Here is a 23,869-nt window from a genome sequence, read left to right as displayed (position 1 = left end):
CTTTAGAGTTATTCCATTGCTTTAGCAGTATTTTTATCGATAATATGATTTATCATCATCTTTTGTTATGATTGATGAATTAATGCTCATTAAATTAAAGTTCTTAGTAAAGTGACAAGTAATTCTCAACAAACACCGAAGATACTTCATGGAAAGTAATCTTTAGCTGCTTAATAATGATGAAGTGGTTTTGCTATGGATATTTTGGCCTATAAGAATTCAAATTGCCTCCAGTTTATTTAATTGTTGGTAATTTGAATTGTTATAGGCTGAAATATCCATGAAAAAAAATTAAATCGAAAACTTAAACAGAATTGGGAAGAAGCCCGGTTTGAATTTCCCGGTGACAACTAACGCCATCTATCCTTGGAGTAGGTACTAGATCGGCCAGGCCATAAATATATTACACAGTTGGCACCTCTTGGAAGGAGTATGTCATTTATGAGAAATATCAAATAAAACAACAACGTCGGGCGAAAGTGCATGGTGGTTGTTTGTATAATACCGCGAACACCGCTAAGAACTCAAAATGGAAAATTCTTCATAGTTTCTCAAGGCTTGTGCAATCATTTCTACCAGGTTAATATTATTACTATGAGTGTTGTGGATTGTAACATCGAAGTAAATAATATTAAGGACATCGTCATTTGTTATGAGTTATCTGTTGTGTGTATACCATAGATATCGGGCGTAGTCCAGTACAAGCTCCCAGTGCTCCGAAGCACTGGAAGCGAGTCTTTTCGTGGTCCAGTAGAAGCTACAAAAGCTCCCGTGGCGCTCTCGTACGTCACGCATGACGTCACTATATTCGCTTCTCTCTCGCTACAAACGCTCCCAAGAAATAGGTAGGGCGGCTGGAGCGAACCGGTTTTCAGCGCGAATTTGAACGGGAAGGAAGGCAAAAGAAAATGGTGTTCATAACAATTGTGGACCTGGCCGGCAATAATATGACCATTTGGAGTTGATGGAAGAAGTCGCTAAGAGAGCCTGGATAGTAAATGCTAAAAACAAATGGTTAAAGAACTATTCGGGGAATATTACGGTGAGGCAAATGGCTGTAACTCAATGGTTTCACAATTCAGAGTCGCCACGGGCCAGATCGGGGAAGAAATTGAGCGGCAAGACCAAGATATCTTATAAAATTTGTTGTGATAATTAATTATATATAATATTATTTAATTATTAGTGGTTTAAGCTTGAGCTAGCGAGAAGGGGAGATAGAAAATGGCTATTCGAAATTAATAAGACATGTATAGTGAGTGAACTTTCCGGTCGAAGCATTCCGTCCGTTACATATAAGAATTATGTTAATTTTGTAAGTTATATTGATTTATTTGTTATTTAGATCAATTATTAGTTAATTGAACTTGATATTGCGTGAAATTGAGATAGAATATGACTTCTTAGGTTAGGGTACGTGAACTTCTAGTTAAAGCATTCCGTTTGTTGCTTTTTGGCGGCCAACCTAGGTTTTCTTCAAGCTTTCCCCATGAAGATTGTATTCTCTGTTAAATGATGATATCTTCCTCTAATCTTCAACTGAAGTTTAATCAATTATTGATGTTCGGTTGTATTTTACTTATGTAATTTTCTTAAGGTCAGGTTGACACGCATTGCATTTATGCTTAAGGCTCGTTGTTGACGAGATTGGTTCAAGTGTAGGACTGCTTTTGAGACTGTCATACAATGTCATGAGTGCAATTGATAAATCGTATAAAGGACACTCCACTTAAGGCCTTTTTACACCTACATAAATCCGTACAAGTCTAAATGTATGAACGCGAGGAAGAACACGAAATGTACCGTACGGTTGCGTTGTTGCACGTTAAGTGGTTTCACGTGTAACCACTCAACTTGTGCAAATGCATGATCGACAAATTTAACCTATTTTAGCTAGGTTCAAACATTCGTACATGTTCCGTTTCGGTCCACAAAAATAATTCACGCAAATAGGCATTAACTTGTACCTGTATCGTTTAAACGCAGGCTATTAGATGAGTTAAGTTAATTAGGCTTATTTTTCGTTTAATTGAAATTTCTCTAATAAGGTATTTAATCAGTCTTATCTTCTTTCATATGTATCATATGATCTGCTCTTTATAGTTTAAGTTTATCACCTTGTTGTTAGAGGATTTGGGTGGGTAAAATCTTCAGGACAAGCATCGGTCTGCTGTGGTGCCCGATCATGGTATCCAATGAAGATCTAATATTAAATAGATTTCTTGTGGTGTACCCCATGGTCATATTCTTTTTGTCATTTATATTACTGACCTCTCTAACAAGCTAAGTAAAGTACAAGGGGCTATAACAATCCCTAATTCAGACGATCTAATATCCGAGCAGACGATACTAGTAAAACAAACGACTAACAAATGCTACAATCGCTCCAGCCATGATCCAGTAGGGTAGCACTGGGAGCGATAGGAGCGAAAGTGGACCACGAATCTGTAGCGTCTGTAGCGGGAGCACTTGGGAGCATTGGGAGCGTGTACTGGACTACGCCCATCATGTAAACATTGCGGAAGTTGTGGAGAAGCTCATAGGATCAGCATACTTCAATTGAATTTACGAGAAACCATGGCAAATCAAAAGAAGAGGTTTGAATTTGAAAGCACCTTTGGTAGCAGTAGTAGATCCCCAAAGAGACCGAAATTAGAAGTGATACAAAGACCATCATTGAGCGGCTCCAAAAATGAAAGTTTCGAAAATATGGATGAAAATGATGAACTATGGGGTGACGAACTTGAAAGTGATGTTATGCAAGAAGTTATACTCCTAGAAAGTCAGGCTGTGCCTCCAAACCCTCCAGTTGTAAAATGTGAACCTATACCAAAACCCACCGTAGGTGTATTCAAGCCGAAAACGGCCACAGTGTCCCATAAAACTCAAGCCATTCCAGAAAAAGAGACATCCCACCGTGATGATTTCAGAGACTGTGGGTTTGGTTTCAAAGAATCGAAAGCCCATGAGAAACGGCCGCCTAATACCCACTCAAATACTGCCGCTGTTATCAAGCCCTTGGTTGTAGAAAAAGTCAAGAATAATGCCGTTGGAAAAGGCTGTGCTCGCTCCAACTCAATGCCCACTTTTGGTGGTCCCGGTTGTAGCTCAGCGGCTCCTAAACCATGGAGTGAAATCAAGGATCTGTCTAGAAACCTGCTCGATAATTCAACTACAAGGAATGTGGAACCATGTGACCGTCCAGCGGAGAACGCTGAGGAATTGAAAGCTTTACAGAAAGAGATAGAAAGGCTAAGGTCGGAAGCCTTCACGAAAGCAGGTATTAATCTTCTCGCCATAATTTCACTGTGTATTATTGCATCATTTCTAGTCCTCATAGGATATCCAATCCATAAGATCTATTATTTTCATCATCATTAGTTCATCTTCCTCCCCTCTGTCGTCGGGTTAATAGGCTTTGTTTACAACATCATCATAGAAAAACTAAATCATTATGACCTCCCACTTTTAACGGCTGCTCTATTGCTGGTGAGGCTACTTCGAATTTTCCTCTTGTGCCTTTTTTATTTATTTATTTTCCCGCTTATGGCTCGTTTATGACCTCATTTACTTTCCTAATTCTTGACCCTTGCTGTTGACCAAACCCAATTATCATTTGTGTGACCTGTCTTTAATTAGCCCTCAAACATCCAGAATAAACATTCAAAGTCTATTTCACATCATTCTAGGTGAAGCTGCTCTTTTAAGGCAGAAGATTAAAGATGCTTCCATGGACCTTGAGAGGGAACGGAATTACCGTGCTACTTTGCTTGAGAAGACCAATCAAAAACACCAGCTGGAATTATCTGCGCTTAATCGGGAACTTGAAGCAGCAAAGACGCAATTACAATTCAAGGTCAGCCTAGAGAAAAAAAGATATTTGTGCATTGCCGAGGCCTCGTTTTGCCATTCAGTCATTCATTTGTATGTAACTTCTTTCTTTTCTTTATGTAGTGCTGCTTTATGTTGTAATAAATATGTAACATTTTTTTCTGGTGAGTGGCAAAAACTTTGTTAACAGAAATAGATATTAAAAAATTATGACTATAAATATTTTTACAGATAGAAATGTAATAAAATATGTAGTTCATCTATTTGTCTTGGTCTTATCATCGGAAGAGGATAGGTCTGCAATTTGTTGTGAGGTTATGCAATATGAGAATCAATTAAGAGTGGTAAGGTTGCATATAAAGATAGGATATGTATAATTTTCACTATCCTCTTTATTTAATATAGTGCTATTATAAATCCAATGGCGTAGCAAGGGGGGAGGTCCAGGGGGTCCAAACCCCTTCCTTGCTCTGAGTGCTCTCTGGAAAAATTTTCTGGCAGATGGGGGTACATTTTGGGGGGGGGGGGGGGCAAAACAATGATATTTTTTTGTATCTAGGCCAACCATCAAAATCCTCTTATTATTTTGTGCATGTAGTTAGGGTTCTCAATTACGGTGTGTTAAAAAATGCTGCATTTATTTATCTTCTACATTTTAGGAGCTTGACGTCGACAAAGCCATTGAAAAATGCAAACTTTTGGAAGCAGGCAATTTGAAAGTAAGACCCATGGAACTTAAGCTGCATACAGCATTGAGATCTACCAATAGTAGTGATTTCCCAAGCAGGTAAATAGAGTATTCTTTTTTTTCTCTTTCATTTCCTATGTATAAGCCATTATAATTTAATCAATTTAGTTTTTTAAACATTAAAATTCTTAGAGTATGAATTAAAAGAAATAGAATTTAAATTTATTGATGATATAATTGCTGAAGTCTGTAAGAATTGTTTAGACTAGAGTCTAATTTAAAGCAATTTTGTAAATGAGGCAAAAGTTATTATCTCATCTCTCAGTGACTAAAATGTTTTATGATACATTTAATGATGTATAAATTTAGTCTTCACCTTCAATCTAAATAAATCAAAAGGTAAAAGTGACTGAGGCACAAACTCAGTCGTCGATCAGATATAGTACGAGTAAAGCACCAAGCTAATTTTTGACCTGGGCTTTCCAAGCCTCGCAGTGCGCGACCACGCTCTGTGATCACGGATACACGTCCCACAGCAGTTGCAACCTGGGCAACTACGTGACTACATAGCGTGGTGTCTGACAATGTGGTTGAGCAGTGGTTTTGAAGCATTCGTGCAAACCGTGTTTCTGTATCCGTGATCACACAGCAACGGAGGTGTGGTTTTTAAAACCAAGCCTTACATGGAGCATTAATGATATGAGTACAACCACGTTATCACCGCTAAAAAGATCACGAACTGGCGAAAAAAGCTCTTGATTAGTCTGGGAAGCACTCGTAAATAACAGAATAACTGCATAAATAAAAATTTTTTGTTTGTTGTACTTAAATTAGGAAAAGCAGGGGCACAAGGGAAGCAATTTTGGCTCTTAGGATGATCATAGAGAAGAGAATGGAGAAAAATAAACCAACCTTCATAGATAGCATTTGTCGATTTAGAGAAGGCCGTTGATAACGTGGAATGGAATTCAATGCTTAGAATTTTGAAAGAAATCGGGGTACTCTACCATGATCGTAGAATTATTCATAGTTTGTATAAAAACCAAGTAGCTGTGATCAAATGTGGACCAAACGGTGCAGAAGCGAGAATAAGAAAAGGGGTGAGACGAGGTTGTGCGCTTTCCCCCTTAATTTTTAATGTTTACATAGAGAAAGCCATCAATGAAATCAAGCAGAAAGCTTCGGGCGTCAATATCCACGGAGAAAAAATTAGTATGCTGCAATTTGCTGACGACATAGCAGTCATAGCCGAGACAGAGAAGGATTTGAAGAAGACGTTGACAAACATGGTAAGGACAATGGCCAGATATCAGCTGAAAATCAACAAAAAGAAGACTAAGATATTAGTTTGCAGCAAAAGAGAGGAGGCTAAAACAAACATCAACCTAGGAAAGCATAAGCTTGAAGAGGTGAACGAGTTCTCTTACCTGGGAAGCCGAATTACCAGCGATGGACGGAGCAAGAAAGAAATATACAGTAGAATAGCGCAGGCGAAGAGGGCTTTCTACAAAAAGAAGAATCTTCTTACAGCTGAAAATACCAGCATAGAAGGAAGGAAACAATTCATCAGATGCTACATATGGAGTATGTTTCTCTATGGAAGCGAGGCTTGGACGTTGACAGCAGCAGAGAAGTCAAGAGTGGAAGCATTCGAAATGTGGTGCTATCGAAGAATGATGAAGATAAAATGGATAGACCGTGTGAGTAACCAGGAAGTGCTAAGGAGAGTAGGAGAAAAGAGAAGCCTCCTAAAAACATAAAGCAGAAGAAGGGACAACTTAGTTGGCCACATTTTGAGGCACGATGGTCTGATGAAGACAATCGTTGAAGGACAAGTGGAAGGGAAAAAGGGCAAGGGACGGCCCCGAATGAGTTATATAGGACAGGTTATAAAGGATGTAAAAGAGAATAAATATGTAGCTATGAAGAGATTAGCAGATAGGAGTGACTAATGATGATGATGATGTACTTAAATTATGAACATCGCAATATATTTAAGTGAAAGTTTGGGTTATCCGTATTTTCCGATTATTCGTGCCGTCCCTCCCCATCATTAACCCGGATAATCGGAAGTGTACTGTACTTGTCTTACTACCACCTGTAAAAAGAAATTCTCAATAGCTGATATATTCCTCAGTGCTCAGTTTATCAGAGGTGTGAAGGACAGCTGGATATGCAAATCGATACTGCAAGAGGAAAACCTCAAGGATTTCTACGGAATTCTGATGAAACCCACAGCTCTGGAAGCATCTCGCTTTGAGTCAGGACAATTGAGTAAACCGCCAGAGAAGACACCGGATCAAGCCGCAGAAATAAATGAGATTTATCGTCGTCAAGAAGGAAAACGTCGTAGTCGCCGGAGATCTGAATCTCAAGATAATCGCCATCGGTCCAGCTCTTATCCGCATCATTTTTCTCAGTTCCGAAATTCTAGAGGGCATGTAGACTATCAGTCATTAGGTCTTGATGTTATTTGCCTCAAATGTGGTTGCTCAAACCATAAATCGCATGATTGCAGAACAATTCGCTTATCTCTATATTGCATTTCCTGTGGGAAAATCGGTCACATTTCTAAAGCTTGCATCACCACCCTAATCCGTAAATCAAAGACTAACACCCTGTCGTCTCAACACCCTCATGAACCGGAAGAAAATTGTTACTCGAACAACAAAAATGGTATCACTCTCATTGAAGACACTGAGAATTTATATAAGGTTGGACCAGACACCAGTAAATACATAGTAATGGTCACTCTCAACAACTAGCCACAGTCATTTGAAGTGGATTCAGGTGCACGTTTCTCTTTGCTCTCAGAAGCCGCTTTCAACGAACTTGGACTCAACATACCTCTTCAATCTACATCAGTCTCTTTCCACTCTTACTCAGACCACGTTATTAAGCCCAAAGGCAAAGTAATTGTCTCAGTTGCCTACAAAAAGAATTAAATCAAGAAATATGATCACATTTTTAAAGAAAGAATCGAATGTGTTCCAAATGTCAAAGTACATCTTCAACTTAGAGAAGGCGTAAAACCCATTTTTACCTATGAAAAAGATGTCCTTTTTCATTGAGAGAGAGAGAGAGTTGAAAGAGACATACATTTTAGTTGTCATTCTTCCTTTTTCCTCTTTTAATGCTTGCAAAATCTGTTTTTATCATACCAGATTGAGTAACAGCCAATGTTTTTCACTGTACTTTATGTTCATTGTTAATTTGTTTGGTTTTAGCTATTGTATGATCTTTTAGGTCATCATTTGAAAAATCAACCCCGAAAAAAAGAGCTCATTCTGATGCAGAGTCTAAAGGCAAGCAGAATGCACCAAAAACACCTGAAAATGAAAAAAATAAAGTTGAAGTTAATGAAACTGCTGTCCAAACTGAAGATAAATTCATAGCAATGCAGAAATCTCGTCCAGAGTTGTTCAGTCGAGTGTCAGAAGGTAATTAATACTAGAAGAAAATAATAAATTCCTTCTTTGACCTTTGCTAATTTTGACCTTCTTTGAGTTTTAGGTATTGTTATTGTATTAGTTTCAAATTAATTGTCTGGATTAGCATCATTACATAAGCATCTACCTTAATGGCTTTATTAACATATTATTTAGTTTTTAGCCTTTGAATTTTGCACAAGTTTTGATGTTATTTGATTTTATTATATTGTAAAAGCTATCAGTCATACAAGATCAATTTTTTTTTTGTTTCCATTGGAGTGGGAACATATCTTAGCATCTTTATTTTTGTTTCAGGGGAAATTTTAAGTCAGCTAATAGTCCCAGTTTGGTTTGAAATGGATTCAGGTGCAACTGAAGAGCAGTTTGAGAACAAGTGGGAAGGAGTTTCAGCTGTCACTGAGCTTTTGAAGATGACTACTTTTCAAGGTGAACCGATGGAGAAGTTAGTGGAGTGGTGCTGGCAACGTATGCTTGCATTCCTCTCAACATTACGTCAAAAGAGTGAAGATGACTACAAGTTGCATAAAGTGCGAGAGGAAAGTAGGAGGCAGTATGAGGAATGGTGCTTGGACAGGAGGATACCTTTGCCTCCCCAAAAACAGGCGTTAGATGAAGGCCTCATTGAGGACTGGTTTTGTGATTTTTCTGAGGAATCTATTAAGGATGAATTGAGCTGCCTCCTTTCCTTCAGGTAACAGTATTAGGGATAAATATATAGTAAACTCAGGGTGAAGGTACATATTAAGATAAAATTATTTTTCTTATAAATAAATGATTTTAGGCATTCTTTCAGGAAAACATGTGCATATTATTGAAAGAACTTGTATAATTTCCTACTGAGCAGAAAATTGTTGAATTTTCAAAATTTCCTGAAAAAAAAAGAAAATGATGATGCTCTTCTAAACAGTTTTTTTCGATATCCATTGGATGGAATATGAGTACTACATTAGACTCTCGTTATTACTAACAACCTTATGATGATTTCCTCCTGATTACGAAGCAAATCTTTGGTCGCGACGAAACGACCTATCAAATATTGTAAAAGAAACGCTATTACGAAATTGCGAACTTCAGTCCCAGTCCCGCTGGCTTAAAAAAAAACTTAATTGCAAAGTTCCACGAATGAGCAACGGCATTTAGGTGGATATACATTCTGCTATGTTTAAGTTCTCCTCGTGCAGTGTTCACAAGAGTGTCGATTATGGTTCTTTCATCAGTAGGAGATACATCAGTATCAATGCAACATCATATTATAAGCTTCATTCTTGTGGAATCATGGCATCCCCTCAGTACCACTTGTTAATTGGACGTACTGTAAGTCCTCTTCTTACAAACATGCAATTTAAGAACTCTCAGAGATACGAACATTTGAAAAATTCAAGCGTGCCCAAAATTTCACATCTGGTGCCTTTCGAGTTGGCCAACGCGACACGGTGTGGCATAAAGGAACTCCCACTATGGGCATAATCTGAACAAATTATCTCTTAATATGCGATGAAGTCAGGAAATGTTCAATGTTTTGCCCATTCTTCCTTCCCACGGACAGTGATTTTTTTTGGCTTTGGGTGCATTGCTCGGCCAGCGAGATCAGTTCTTCACAGTAGTGAGTTTACACCCATTTGTAATGCAGTGTTGCATTCTGCAGGATAGCCGTACTTCTCGATGCGTTGCATAGCCTTATGAACTAAAGATTCCTGAAAGAAACATTCATAGGAACTTCGTTATTACGAACCTAAGGTTTTTCGGTCCTGTGAACTTCATAATAGCGAGGGTCTACTTTATAACAGCTCTGGCATGTCATCATCCAACCCTTCCTCTGGAAATCTAACTGTTACAAGCAGCGTAAAGGCTGAGCACATGGCAGGGAGTATGTAAAAGTACGTTCACAGCAGCCTACTGTGCGAACATACGAGGTTCGTTCACAGCGGCGAAAGGGTTAAAAACAACATACAACAAATGAAAAATATACCTATTGTTTTAATATAAATGTTATTAATATGAATACATATAAAAATATGTTAAATATATAGTAATGACAAATTTCTTTCAAATGTCATCTTTGCATGGCATGCTCTCTGTAGCCTTAATGAACCTCTGACTTTTGCGTCATACCATTTCAGTTCGCTACCTTCATTTTTTATTTTATTGGGAATCAACTTTTGATACCTAAATTTACGTGCGAAATAAAAGCCTTTCAAATATCGTCTGCATCTAACTCGATTAGTGATTACAAAAATCAAAATAAAGGTAACAATAACAGGACCGAGTTAAAAACCTTGTCTATTTTATAAGCGTCTAATGTGCCCCCGTGCCCACTGTCTAAATACGCCAATGGTACCTTAATATGTAATTAGGTAGGGCACAACATTTTCTCTTAAATTTAAGCTATTTGTGGTATGTAGTCAAAACCAAAGGTTTTCTGACTCAAATAATGTCATTTTGATTCTTCTCAGGCCGTGGTGTCCAAGAGAGATGTTCCCTGAAATTAGGAGGACTCTTGCTTTAATTGTTTCTTTGATGAGGGTGTCAAGGCGTATGGCTTCAGTATTTTCCTCTCACAATCAGAAGAGTGAAAATGACTGTAAAAACTGTTATTTGTGTGGCTCTTTCATCAAGACTGATTGTGATACTGTTGATATCAGTGCTGGACAAAATAGGGAAGATGGTGTAAGCAATGAGGAAAATCTTGGCGGTAAAGTTGCCTGCTTTAGGCAAAGCTCAGGAGAGGGTTCTAGTCGAAATTCAGTGGGTATTATGCCCACATGCTCTGCCTCGAAGAATGTGAGTGACAGTGAGGCGGAGAAAGATATCATGCAAGAGGTTAAGGATTTCTTAAAATTTGACTTTCTTCATGTTGTTCAACAAATCTGCAAAGTGATATCAGGAATGGTAAGCGATGGCATATTCAGTGATGATTTCCTCTTCTTTTTTTTGTCTTTGCCGTACTGACTTGTTCTTTTAATCTTTTTACATAATTCCAATCACGAATAATAGAGAGAAATATTACCAATGGAAGGAACTCTGGCTGGAATATTGGCATTCTTTTCTGGTCTTGGTGAACAGACGGTTCTCTCCAGGAGGGCGTAAGTTTATCCTCAGCTCATTCCATGTAGAATAAGTACTATTTTGAAAATGCCATTTTAATGATTTATAGCCTGTATACCATTGGGTGGCGCCCGGGCCCACAAGCTACCTGAGCCGTGAGAACCGGGAGAAAAAAGGACCAACTCAGGTCGCTGGGGGGCCCATGCACCACCCTATGGTATACAGACTATAGTGCCTAGAAATCCAACCTTTGGTGGGACTTGTTTATTTTATTTAAATAAATAAAAGATTGAAGCACTTCCAGGTTACATAATAGGGTAGTTTCCTTCATCAAAGAAAACGAAAGGCATTGATTGCGATTCGTTACCCACCATTAGTGTATTCATAACATAGAAATTATTTGGTTTTAGAAATCCCAGTTTAGACAAATGTTAATGGTCAATTTTAACCTCATTTGACAAAGGCCTGATTGGCGCCCATGCGATTCCACTTCACATGACATCACAGGGACCTAGTTTCTATACGAGTAGATAGGAGTTTTACATTAAGTCTGAGATTACCAATGCATGCATGAGGCACAGAGCTCAGGGAAGCATGCCTTAATAATCACCTATTAAAACTGCCTATGGTCGGAAAGTTTCCTTCGTTTGATAAGGTGTTGATAATCCTTATTTAAGCCAAGCGCTACCTGCTAGCAGCCTGCATCGTATCAACGCTCAAAGCTTCGCCTCAAGGCCACCTCACACGGCGAAAGCTGGAACCAGAAATACGTCACACAGACTTTTCCCAGCATTCCTACTTAGCCATCGCGTTTTCGCACGCTTGAAAATTTTAACTTTTCTTTGAATCGCAAAAAATAGATATCGTCATTCGAAAATCTAAGTGCGTGAAATGTGTACTCCAGGAGTAATAATCTTTCGATTTAGGCAATGAAAAAAAATAATAGGAAACCACCCTATTGTACAATGTACGATCTTTTATTTATTTAAATATCTGTAACTTCTACCAATTGAAGCCGGAATCTGTTGAACTTATCTATTTTAATTTATGCATATTTATACTTGTGTCCTTGCAACAAAATTTAGAGATCCTCAACAGTCCCCCTTACTGTGATTTATGCAAGTACATTTATTGCTGATTCAACCAGTGGTTTAGGTATAGTTGAGCCACTGGGGCTATATTTGGAGTATGATAGAATTAATTTTTATTATGAATGGTGTTTTTGTATATTCTAAAAATGATGGTTTGAGGTAATGAGTTAGATGGGTCCTAAGTACATCTTATAATATGTACCGTGTAAGGCATTGAATTACCAAGCATATGTGTATGCAGTCAAGAGTAAATGAATATGTATAAACATTAAAAATGTATAAGAAAAAAATTGGTGGGGCTAGTCTTGCCCCAGATTCAAACAAAAATCTCCGGATTTCCAATCCCTTGTGGAGTTGGATAACAAAAATGCTGTTTTAGTTGAGTGATAATTGTAGAGGAAGGGAACCCTTGCCGACTGTTTTCAGGCTGGGCATTTGATGCTCAGATTTACTGGTACAATTGAATTATAGGAAATTATCCTGGACTAATATTTTCACCCTTGCCATTAATATTGGTCATATTCTCATGGGTTGAATAATACATATAGTGGGTATAGCTAAGCTTCCTTGAGATTTAGTTCTACTTTAAATCTGTTTTCTTACTTCAGATGTTCACCTGCGCTCATTTCTTTTACTGCTTTAAACCATAGAATGAAATGAATTGATGAAGGCTATGGACAGACTGAGCTACAACTCCCCATTGAAGATGAATTTCAGATTTGAAGTTGGATGTTTTGAACTTTGTTTCCTTTAAAACAGTTGAGAAATGATATTGAACATATGTAAATAGTATGGAATACAACCAGTTTATCCTGGTCCCAGCATTTTTGATAGCAGGGACTTAGGTTTTTTTTACCTTTTCCACGTAGGAAACTTCAGTTCCACATCTGACCTGACCAATATTAGTCTTATTTCCATGTGGAACTATTTAGTATGACATTTGTGACGGGGGTGTAACAGAAATTTGTGACAGGGATGATTTCCACACATTCGGGACAGGTGTCGAGCCAACTCCTTCCCTGGACCACCTTTCACCACTATTATTTATTTGGAAATGTCCAATAATTTCACACTGGAGATCAGCCCAGGACACTTCAATCTGAAGCTAAGTGCTCTGTTCACTGGACCTTCTCTCTCCTATATTGGTTGGTAAAATTTTTTTGCATTGTTTCATTATTACATATATGGAGAAAGTGACCAGTAGCTGATAACAGGTGAACCTATGAGGAATGGAAGATGGAAGTGGTAGGATGGTGTGGAGAAACACTGTTTGCCTGCCCTTACCAAAGATGACTAGAGTTGGCCATCTATTGGTTATATTAAACTACATCTCAGTGCAACCATTAGATTAATGGAGTGCTAATTAAAATTGAAGTGCCTTTGATGCACACCCAAATTCTTCTTCACTCATGAGATTCAAATCCTAGGCCTTGCAATCAGAAGCCATCAAATGATCCATCTTGAAATCACTACAAATTTCTCATATGTTACATCTTTGCTCTAGCTCTAGTTTATTTTTCTGAGGATGTCTAATTCATTCATTTGCATGCATTACATGTGACTATCTTCTAAAAATGTCTTGAGATCTAAAGCTGATCTCATGGTTTTACTCAAGATTGAAGTTCACTATGTAATAATATGAGGAAATGTTTGATCCCAGACTGCTGCTGATGTCTGCTGTGGTGAAGGAGGTCTTGTTCATTCGTCCTCATCTAAGAACTCTTCCACTCTTGATGAGGTTGTTATCTGTAACTGGAGAATACCCTCTGATTTTGCAGAAATTGTGTGTCAACTCAGGTTAGTGATGATCATTTTGTCCTCTTCTGCTTATTTTTTGTGGCTGCTTACAGTATTCAATTAATCACAGCCTCTCTCTCCGATTCAAATTTACCAATCCTAAAATCTTTGGGAGTATCTAGATTGACGCGCTTTCTCTCATGAAGAATTAGATATTCTGAATCAATAATGTGCTGAAAAGGCCGCTGTTAGACGAGACAACTTTTTGCCAGTCGGCGTGAAATTCAGAGTCTTCTTGTCTGAAAGCGGCCTAAATTTCACGGCACTCACGCTGTGCCGTGAACGGCAGCCGGAGAAAAGTCGTCGTGTCCAAAAGCGGCCTCAAGGCAGCACTATGTGTATTTCACGCCGTAGACGGCGCAGCACCAGGTCAGATTGAAATGGGTGCCGTGGTGACCACAGCGACAGTCAATAGCATCGTGCCGTCAACGGCGCGATTCCACTCATTTGAAGATATTCATCGAGACCTATGGTAATTTGAAAGCATGGTGCCGTGCCGTGGATGGCACCCGGCAAAAAATCGACTCGTCTGAAAACAGCCTGAAACTGAGTTGAATCACGCCCTTGACGGCGCGGCACCATCAATGGCTGCTATGGTCATCATGGCACCTATTTCAATCTGGCCTTCACCTTTGGCGTGAAATACACTCAGTACTACATTGAAGCCGCTTTCAGACGAAACGACTTTTCACCGGCTGTCGTTCATGGCATGGCACCATGAAATTCAAGGCCGCTTTCAGATGAGACGACTCTTACTCACTCTGTGATATTAACATAACTTGAACCATTTCCTTCATTCTGTTTTATAAGAAATTTTGTGCAATCGAAATTGTGTTAAAGGTTATGTAAAATGCTTAATAAAAGCATAAGCATACACAAAACATGTTCCAAAAAATTATAAAATGCCTCGAAAGATGCAATCATTTTAACACTATGATAGCACCGCCAAGATTTTCTGTATCACCAAAATCACATAGTTTTAAAACAAATGTTATAAAAAAATAAAACCACTTTCACGGACCTCTTAACTATTGGTTATCCATTGAAGAAATCTTCAAAAATTAATCAAGTTTTTTCTGTTGCTCGTCATCTTGTGCAATTCAAAAGCAGAAATCCAAGTAAACTTGAAACATTCCTTGTCAGCTATTAAAGAAAGTAATTACATTTTTTAAAGGGAATTCTAATAAATAAAATCATCTTAAATTAGTGAGTCCTGAAATTCTGGATCAATAAAATACTAATTTGACAGGTTTTAATTGACCAAACTTTATATGTGTTACACTTTTTAAAATTCTCTTCAACCTACATTTCAGCATGGAACACTGCCTACAGAGACAAATGGAGCAACATATGGATGTTTAGTAAAGGTAAGACCCTTTTATGCTGCATATGCTACATTTGCTTGTGTTTATAACTTGTTTTGATTATGTTCAAAAGTTTTACTTATGGCAATATTCCTTCTTCTATATTTGTAATAATTGCTGTCATTTTATGTCCAGGAGTCTGTCCTCTTCAGGTGCTAATTACCATTCTGGGAAATGTGGCTGATGAGAGAAGTCCTGATGGAGTGACTAAGGTGAATTAAATTTTATTTTTCAAAGAATTTTTATAATGATTGAGAAACCATCCTTCTTGAAAAGAATATTTTTTTAGTATGAACTTCGCATTTTTCATAATTTTTAAAAAGATATTTGTACTGCATGTGATCAAAGCCATGGTATTGTTTGACTCCCCAAGAGATGGCTTATGGCTTGAAATATAATTTTAGACAGCATCCACTAAACAACAGCTGATTCATTATCCAAGGAAATACTGCAAACTGGTCGGTGGCAATTGCAATGGCATCACCTGCGAGTAGATGTAAAGAGCAGGTATTCTGCCGAGGTGGATAAGTTAGTTGCCTTGACTGTGATTTGAACCCAATAAGCTTCTGAATTTGCGCCAGCTGTTTTACTTTATGAGCAACCAACCCATCTTAGATATGGCACAGTGGCACTGCGAGTGGGGGTTTTGGGGAATATCCCTCCCCAGAACTCAAGAGAAATTTTAAAATTTAATCCATTTTTCTTGATTGGATAATTATTACTTATAGAGTAGTGTAAGGATTAGTAAAATATCCCTCAGAAAGTTGTAAAACTCATCATTTTGAACCATTTATCTTAAAAAAAATTATGGGGAAGGGCACCTCTCATAATCCATACCTCCAGTGTTAGTTGCTCCCAAAACCCCTCTAGCCTTACTTCCTAGCTGTGCGTCTGAGATGGTATGCTATTTGTAGAAAACGATGGATAGCTGAGGTCATTGTTGCTGTATGGGAAAGGAAGGAGGATTGAAACCTTGCCAAAGGAGGATTGAAACCTTGCGTTGGCATTATCTGCTCTTAACAAATAGCACCGAGGGATCAGGGCTTAGTGTCCCTTCCCATTGATGGAGTGCTGCACTTGGGAGTGTCATCCATGCATCATTCTAGCAGGGATTTGGCCCAGAGCCGACCTTCCTTGCAGCCAACCTTCTAACCACCACACCAACATGATCCCCAAGATGGGAGATTAACCTTTAAAGAGAATGGTCCAGAGATTTTACTTTAGATACACCATTGTCTATTTGTTATTATAGCCTCATTTGGAAACTAGTGGTTTGAGAGAGATGTAAATTTCCTATATATGTAACTACGGATGTGAGCATTCATTTCATCTTTCTATCGTCATTGGTCAGTTCCAGTTCAAATTGCTAGATTTCCATTTGTACCTCTATTTACTTTAGACAATGGGCATTTGAGTCCATTTATTACTTATGTATAATCATTGACCATAATTTTAAAATTTTCCCTGTTAAAGCTTGTTAGCAAAAATATTAAATCTTTTTTGTTGGTTCATTTCCAGTTTCGGGGAATTGCAAATTAAATATAAGTTACATATTGCATAAAATTGACAAGAGAAAAAATCATTTTTGTTGATCAGGATTATGGTCGAGTGAAATTATTTTTGCAACTTGTGTGTGACTTCATAAATGTATGCCATTGGTTAGTCAATGGTTATATCCTTTAAAAAGTTAAGGTTGTTTAACTTTTCATAATCAATTCATATCCTTGTCTCATACTGAATTATGTTTGCTATTTTTTATTTTTCTAAGCAGTACCTGCTACTTTTTGGCTTTATTGATACTTTGTTGTTAATCATAAATTGGAAATAACGGAAGATCCTGGATGTCTTTATACCTATATTAATATCCTATCCTTATTTTTCCTCTCTATTAACAGGAGACATGGTGCATATTTAGAGCAAAAATTGGATTACTGTTTGTTCAGTGGTTGAATGCTGCTCTCACACAGCCTGGCCATCAAGTTGACTGGCTTTGTTATGTCATAGGTGATGACATAGAAGAAAGCGAGAAGAAAACAGTTGCCTCAAACAAAAGGGAAAACTGTGATTCTGGACCTAACAAGGCAGCTTCCTCGACAAAAGGTCAAAAGGCCCAATCAGATCTGTCAAAAATATCTACTAGTGGTGAAATCCCTATGGAAAAAGAAGATGTTCCAGAAATGAGAGGAAAGACTGATAATCAGAAAAACGATGGCAAAGATTTAGGAGAGGAGGTGCCATGCAAGTCCTTAGCTGACCTCTCAATTTCAAAATTAAGTGGCGAGGAATCTGATGAAGAAAAAGAGAATGTTCATGAGCCAAGCAAGAGATGTTGTTGCAGGAGGTGGATTGTCAACATTTTAGTCAATATCCTGTATGCCATTTTGTCTGATCTACAGAACATCACAAATCCTGGTATGTACCTAGAATTAATCTGTAATGTAAATATTCAATATATGTATGTGATTCAATATATATATTCTGCTGATCATCATCATCATTAGTCAACAATCCTAGATCGGTTTGATATCCGTGAATGTGTATCAGATCTCTATAAAACATGCCTATGTACATGCGTGCATGTTTTTGCATATTTTACATTATGTTTTAGATCATTCCTTTATATTGCCCTATAGAGATCAGTTGATGGAATGAGGCATGCATTATAAATTTTTTTCTGGCAATACATTTTTTGGTCATTCCTGAAGAGGATCCCTGCAACCTTGAAGAAGCCAGGCTGTATTTACTTACTCAAATGTTTCAATACGTGAATCCTACCTTTTGATCTCCAAACAAGCTATGTATGTATAAGTATGAATACTGTTGAATCCTAAATTCATAGATTCTGTGTAAGGATTACCGTTACTGAATTTCCAGTATGTATGAGCTTACATAAATTCAGTATACCATAAAGCAAATATAAGGATATCGTCTTTATATTCTTGAGGGAATTCATTCGCATTAAATTTCCTCCACTTGGCATGTCTTTTTCATCTTTCAATTTTCATGATTGTCATTAGATCAAAAGTCATAGTTTCTGTTGTTAATTCTTAGGCTTCTGTGGATACACTCTTCAGTATATCTTTTTTTGGGTTCATTCCATGTTTAAGTTTATTGACAGAAGAAAGTTTTGTTAGCCCTTCTACTGATATATTGTACTTCGGAAAATCAAATGGAAAAGGTATACTTATTGTGATGTGTGTCATTCAGTTGGGAAAGTTTTTGGGAATTCACCAAGAATATTCCACTCTTTGGAAAAAGACAATTAAAGGGATGGTTATATAGTATACATAGTTGTAGTGAAAATTACTCATTGCATCACTTAAAGGGTAATCCCCTTATCTCGTTCATTTCATCTGCCAGTACATGTAAATGTTCTGTATTTGTGTCTGAAATATGTAATTCATTTGCGTCATGGCCAGATGTAAACAAATTTTGGCGAGGGAGAAAATATCCCCCAGCATCAAGATAATCTTGGAAAAGGTAGCCTTAAATGTAAATTATGCCATGTTTAATGCATCTCATTTTTAATGTTATTTCACATGCTATGACACTTCTTGGAAAGCATATCTTGAACTAAAACATTCAGACCACTTATTTGAGTTTACGTTCAGGGTATGATAGCAAGATATGTACTTAAGGATGCACAGTCGCATTACTCAAGGACCTCATTTCATATGAAAGAAAAAACTAGCTGTTTTTCAGGATAGTACTCAAAAACTGTTGGGAGTAGAATGGCTTAAGCTAGAGTTACATGTGGAGTATAATTATGACCATTATTTATGATGATTTCTCCTGGAATAAATCTAATGCATCTTTATCCATAGAAGAAGTTGGGTTTCAAAATATTAATTTATAGCTTTGGCAAAAAAATTTCTCTTGCATCTAGGTGGGGAAATTTCATCCTTTATCTCATTTGATTCACCATTAGTTTGTTTCTTCAGTCTTGGTCAATAAAAACTGCAATACATATGGGCAAGCTCTGAATCTTCTTCATGCAAAAATTCAAAAAACATTCTCCTCAGCTGTTTGACAACTCTGAGCCAAGGAGGGAGTGATTTCTCTAGTGTATTAGGAAGAATGGCAATGTTTTTAAGCCCGAGAACATTAATTCTCCCTTGCCATCCTCTTAATCCTTCCCTATTAGTTAGCTCAGGGTTGCCAGACTAGTGAGGATACAGGCTCTTGTGGTAAGGATAATGTGTACAGGTTCAGGAGTGTGAAAGTAACTCTAAGGTGTTGCCAGTAGGAGTTGCTTTTTTTGTTGGCTAGGAGTGTACATTATGTAGTTGAAGGTCCCATTGGTGTCTTAATTTTTTATGGACAAAATGTCAAATTGAGTTTTTATTGGCTAGCAATTTGATGTGTCTGCTAATGCTAGAGTATTATTAATCCCCTCTATATTTTTTATACCTTCATTTCTTAATTAATGGCAAAGTTATGCTTATTATATTCTTCCACTTGGGCTAGGTGAGGTTTAAAGAAAAGCTGCCACCATCTTTTGAAAGACATGTTGACTGGGAAGGAGTACCAAATTCTTTAAGTAACTGGGTATAAGTGTACGTAGAGTGCGGAGAGGCTTTTAAAAAGTTAATTAAAATGATCAATCACCATAAATTTTATTTATTTACAGTCCATGACTTGAACGTAAAGGAATCAGGCCAAGAGATTCTCTACAATGCTAGAAAAACAATCATTTGTAATAAAAGGTTGGAACATGAGCAGTCACTCTGCTTGAGGCTGGGCTTATTTGTTTTAAGAGCTCTCCTTCGAAGGGATCATCCAGAATTGAATACACCTGGTGGAGAAGGTTTTATGTGGAATCACTACACTGTCCGAGGAAGTGTCCTGATTAATGGGCAAATTGTGAGGAAAGATTACAGTCACAAGAATACACCTGGAGGCCCAATTGGTGGTCGTTATGTACTGCTACTCTCACAACTTGAAAAGCAGATGAAAGGGAAAATGTTAGACTTCTGCCCTGAAACAGGTGAGCTTTTTTGACACTTATAGAATCCATTATTGGATTTAATTTTATTGAAAATATTAAGAAAAGAAAACGAGAAAAAAATATTGGTTGTAAGTTTTCATGATGTCTTTAATAATTTTCCTCAAATGACAATAAATGAAGTGTAATTTGATGAGTGTGTTTGAAAAGTCATGGCCAGTGCACAGAAACTCTTTTCTGAGCTGGATGATTGCATATTTGTGAATTACTGTGTATGGCTTGGAACAGTTTGGTGAAAGCCCTCCCTTACCATCCCACAGGACATAAACCTCTCCATTCTGCTAACCCCAGTGATTTTTCTAACCTAGGTTTACTTGGCAGGCCTTCACAACTTTCTTTTTCCACCCTGGGGTGGATATCTCTAATGCTCTCACAAGGAGACGTCGCCAAAGTGATGTTCAGGATCTGGATACGGATGTTATTTTCTGAAACTATATAGGTGAGGTAGAAAAAGTGTCACGGCTTTCTTCCACACATAGGCCCGGGTTCGAGAGATATTCGCTTGTAAAGACTTCGCGCAACATGACATCCCTTGAGTAATCGCCGTGGTAAGGCACAATTCGGAGTTTCGTTTAAAATCCATAACTTAATATTAATTTAAAAAATCGCGAAGTAACTAAATAAAACGAATGGGGATAAAATGTAACAGTGATTTCAAAAAATTAGAAGAGAGAAAAACACAGCCGTAAGTAAGAGGTAGCGATTACTCAAGGGATGTCATGCTGCGCGAAATCTTTACAAGCGAATATCTCTCGAACCCGTGCCTATGTGGAAGAAAGCCGTGACACTTTTTCTACCTTACCTATATAGTTTCAGAAAATAACATCCTCATGCAGATCCCGAACATCACTTTGGCGATGTCTCCTTGTCAGCCACCTTGCTGACCATTCATCCCTTTCCTTACCTCTCCTCAGAACCAATGGCACAGGCTAGCCTTTCCCTCCCCCAAATGAACCTTTTCCTCCACTCACAGCTTTTCTGCACATTTCACACAGCTTCCGATTCGACTCTGCAGACTTGATGATGGCTGTGATCAGTGGCGGATCCAGGGTAGAGACAAGGAGGGGGTTAAGTGGGTATAACCTCCTTGCAGTTGCGTAAATCAAAACTAACAAACAATACTACCTTTCTATGTAGTATAAATATGGTAGTTTCCTTCATCAAAGAAAACGAAACGCAGTGATTGCGATTCCTTACCCACCATTAGTGTATTCATAACATACAAATTATTTGGTTTTAGAAATCCCAGTTTAGACGAATGGCAACGGTCAATTTTAACCTCATTTGAAAAAGGCCAGATTGGTGCCCATGTGATTCCACTCCACGTGATGTCACAGGGACCTAGTTTCTATACGAGTAGATAGGAGTTTTACATTGTCTGAGATTACTAATGCATGCCTGAGGCACAGAGCTCAGGGAAACATCTCTTAATAATCACATTTAAAAAATACCTAAGTTTGGAAAGTTTCCTTCGTTTGATAGGGGATAATAATCCTTATTTAAGCCAAGCGCTACCTGCTAGCAGTCAGCGTCGTATCAGCGCTCAAGCCTCGCCCCAAGGTCACCTCACAAGGAGGCAGGGGGAACCAGAAATACGTCACACAGACTTTTCCCATCATTCCTACTTAGCCGTCGCGTTTTTGCGCACTTGAAATTTTTCACTTTTCGTTTAGTCGCGAAAAATAGATATCCTCATTTAAAAATCTGAAAGCCTGAAATTCGTACTCCAGGAGTAATAATCTTTCGATTTAGGCAATAAAAAAATAATAGGAAGCCACCCTATTGGATACACAAGGGGGCTGTAGTGCCTCTCTGGATCCGCCACTGGATTGTAACCTACCAAAAGCATGAAATAGGCCATAATTTTAGAGCTAATTTGTACTTCAATTCGTTAAAGTTGGTAGATTTATCGGAAAATATAACTAAATACTTTTTTTATGAAGTGGCAATTTCCAAAGATTCAATGTTATCTAGTGTGTGTTTTGACCCAACACCCCCCCCCCCCCATGCAACACCTCCCCCCCCCCCCCATAGATCTGCCACCGGATGTTATATTTAAAAGCACAATTGAGGACGAAAATTTTATATCATTGATGAATTTCTCTCTCTGTCTGATTTATAGAAAAAGCTCTTCAGGAGTTACTTGAAGTGGAGAATTCTGTACCACCTCCTGCTGAAAGCGAAGATGAAGAAGAAAATGGAGAAAATATTTGGGAATCAATGAGAAATATTGGGTGCTCAAGTGACTCCTAAAAATGAATTGTTTTATTTGAATTGGCTGTGAAATATCTGATCACATTTATGACCTTCAAATGATGAGACCCTCAGGTAATGGTGACCATAGTAAAGTCTGTTAAGAAAAAGTGCCTTCATTTGAGAACACTGCACATGTATTATAATTTATGATTGAAACTATCTTGTTAATATTTTTAAGAACATTTTAAGGAAATTGAAGTTTGTCAGTATGTATGAACATACATTGTACATTTTTGCCCATTATATGGGCGTGGTGCTACTATTCAAAAGTGACGAGAAGAATTCTGAACTTTCTCCTCCTGCAAGAAGAGGAAGGAATATTTTGTAAATAAATATGTAAAATATGTTTGATAGCTAAAATAAATATCAACAATTTGATAATTTTGCCTTAAATGCTATACTATTTTCTCAGTTATTCATCTTCAAGTACAATGAATTTTAGGTCAATTATTCAACCTTGCCTTCAGCATATCTTAGTTATTATATATTCACATATTGGTGTTAAAACCAAGTGCTGATTATATATGCCATAAATACAAAAATGTGTAACAATAATTTAAAAGCAGCATGGTGTATATTGTTGGGACTCCCTATACATACAATTTTTGTTGCGGAAGTTGAAGGGAGGCACACAGATGTCATTTGGAAATTTCAAATCCAGGGTCATTATGTGACTTTTTCTTAAGGTTAAATTCAAGTAACTTGAGAAATTTCTTTTGAATCCTTTCCAGAGCATTGAGAAGTGTCTCATAATAAGGATTCCATATCACAGTGCCATATTCCAGAATAGATCTCACTAGGATAGCATAAAGTAGTGACAAGCAATTTACATTTTTAATATCTCTGCAAATTTGGTTGATAAATCCCCACATTTTGTATGACTTAATAGTTATTTGTTCAATGTGCATTCTAAAGCCTAAATTATTTTCAAATAAAATTCCTAAATTAGAGAAGCAATTTACTTGAAAAAGAAAGGGGGCATTATTTTTGCTAAAGGTCATTACCTTGCAATTCTCAAAATTTAATTGCATCTGGTTAGAACCACACCAAATGAGTAAATTGCTCAGGGAGTGTGGTAATTCCTTGACATTCTCAGCGCAATCAACAGGGTGGTAAACTTTTAGATCATCAGCATACAAAAGATATTTTGCCGGGTGAATATAAGAACATACATCGTTAATAAATAAAAGAAAAAGTAATGGTCTTAGGTGGGATTGTAGGAGGCGATATCAATATGGTCAGGGCCTGGGACTGAGGGATTTGATAATGGTGTATTGAGAGTATGTATAAAGGTGCTTAGCAATTACTCCAATCAACTAATGTCAAAAATGGCGAGTAGA

General features: G+C 37.6%; 1 protein-coding gene across 1 annotated transcript; it reads left to right on the top strand.

The window, feature by feature from the left end:
- Window positions 1-474: 474 nt before the first annotated feature.
- On the top strand, window positions 475-22,922 carry LOC124166585. Its single transcript, XM_046544156.1, has 14 exons — window positions 475-686; window positions 2,508-3,280; window positions 3,690-3,856; window positions 4,491-4,618; window positions 7,766-7,959; window positions 8,266-8,662; window positions 10,425-10,860; window positions 10,966-11,054; window positions 13,768-13,904; window positions 15,218-15,271; window positions 15,404-15,480; window positions 17,164-17,680; window positions 19,899-20,255; window positions 22,396-22,922. Exons 2-14 carry the CDS (start codon window positions 2,578-2,580, stop codon window positions 22,524-22,526), a joined length of 3,387 nt encoding a protein of 1,128 aa, XP_046400112.1. The 5' UTR covers window positions 475-686; window positions 2,508-2,577; the 3' UTR covers window positions 22,527-22,922.
- Window positions 22,923-23,869: the final 947 nt, after the last annotated feature.

The sequence above is a fragment of the Ischnura elegans genome, chromosome 10 (assembly GCF_921293095.1).
Source record: "Ischnura elegans chromosome 10, ioIscEleg1.1, whole genome shotgun sequence".
Taxonomy (NCBI): domain Eukaryota; kingdom Metazoa; phylum Arthropoda; class Insecta; order Odonata; family Coenagrionidae; genus Ischnura; species Ischnura elegans.
The sequence above is the reverse complement of the archived record's forward strand: the minus strand, read 5'-3'. Positions and strand labels throughout refer to the sequence as shown.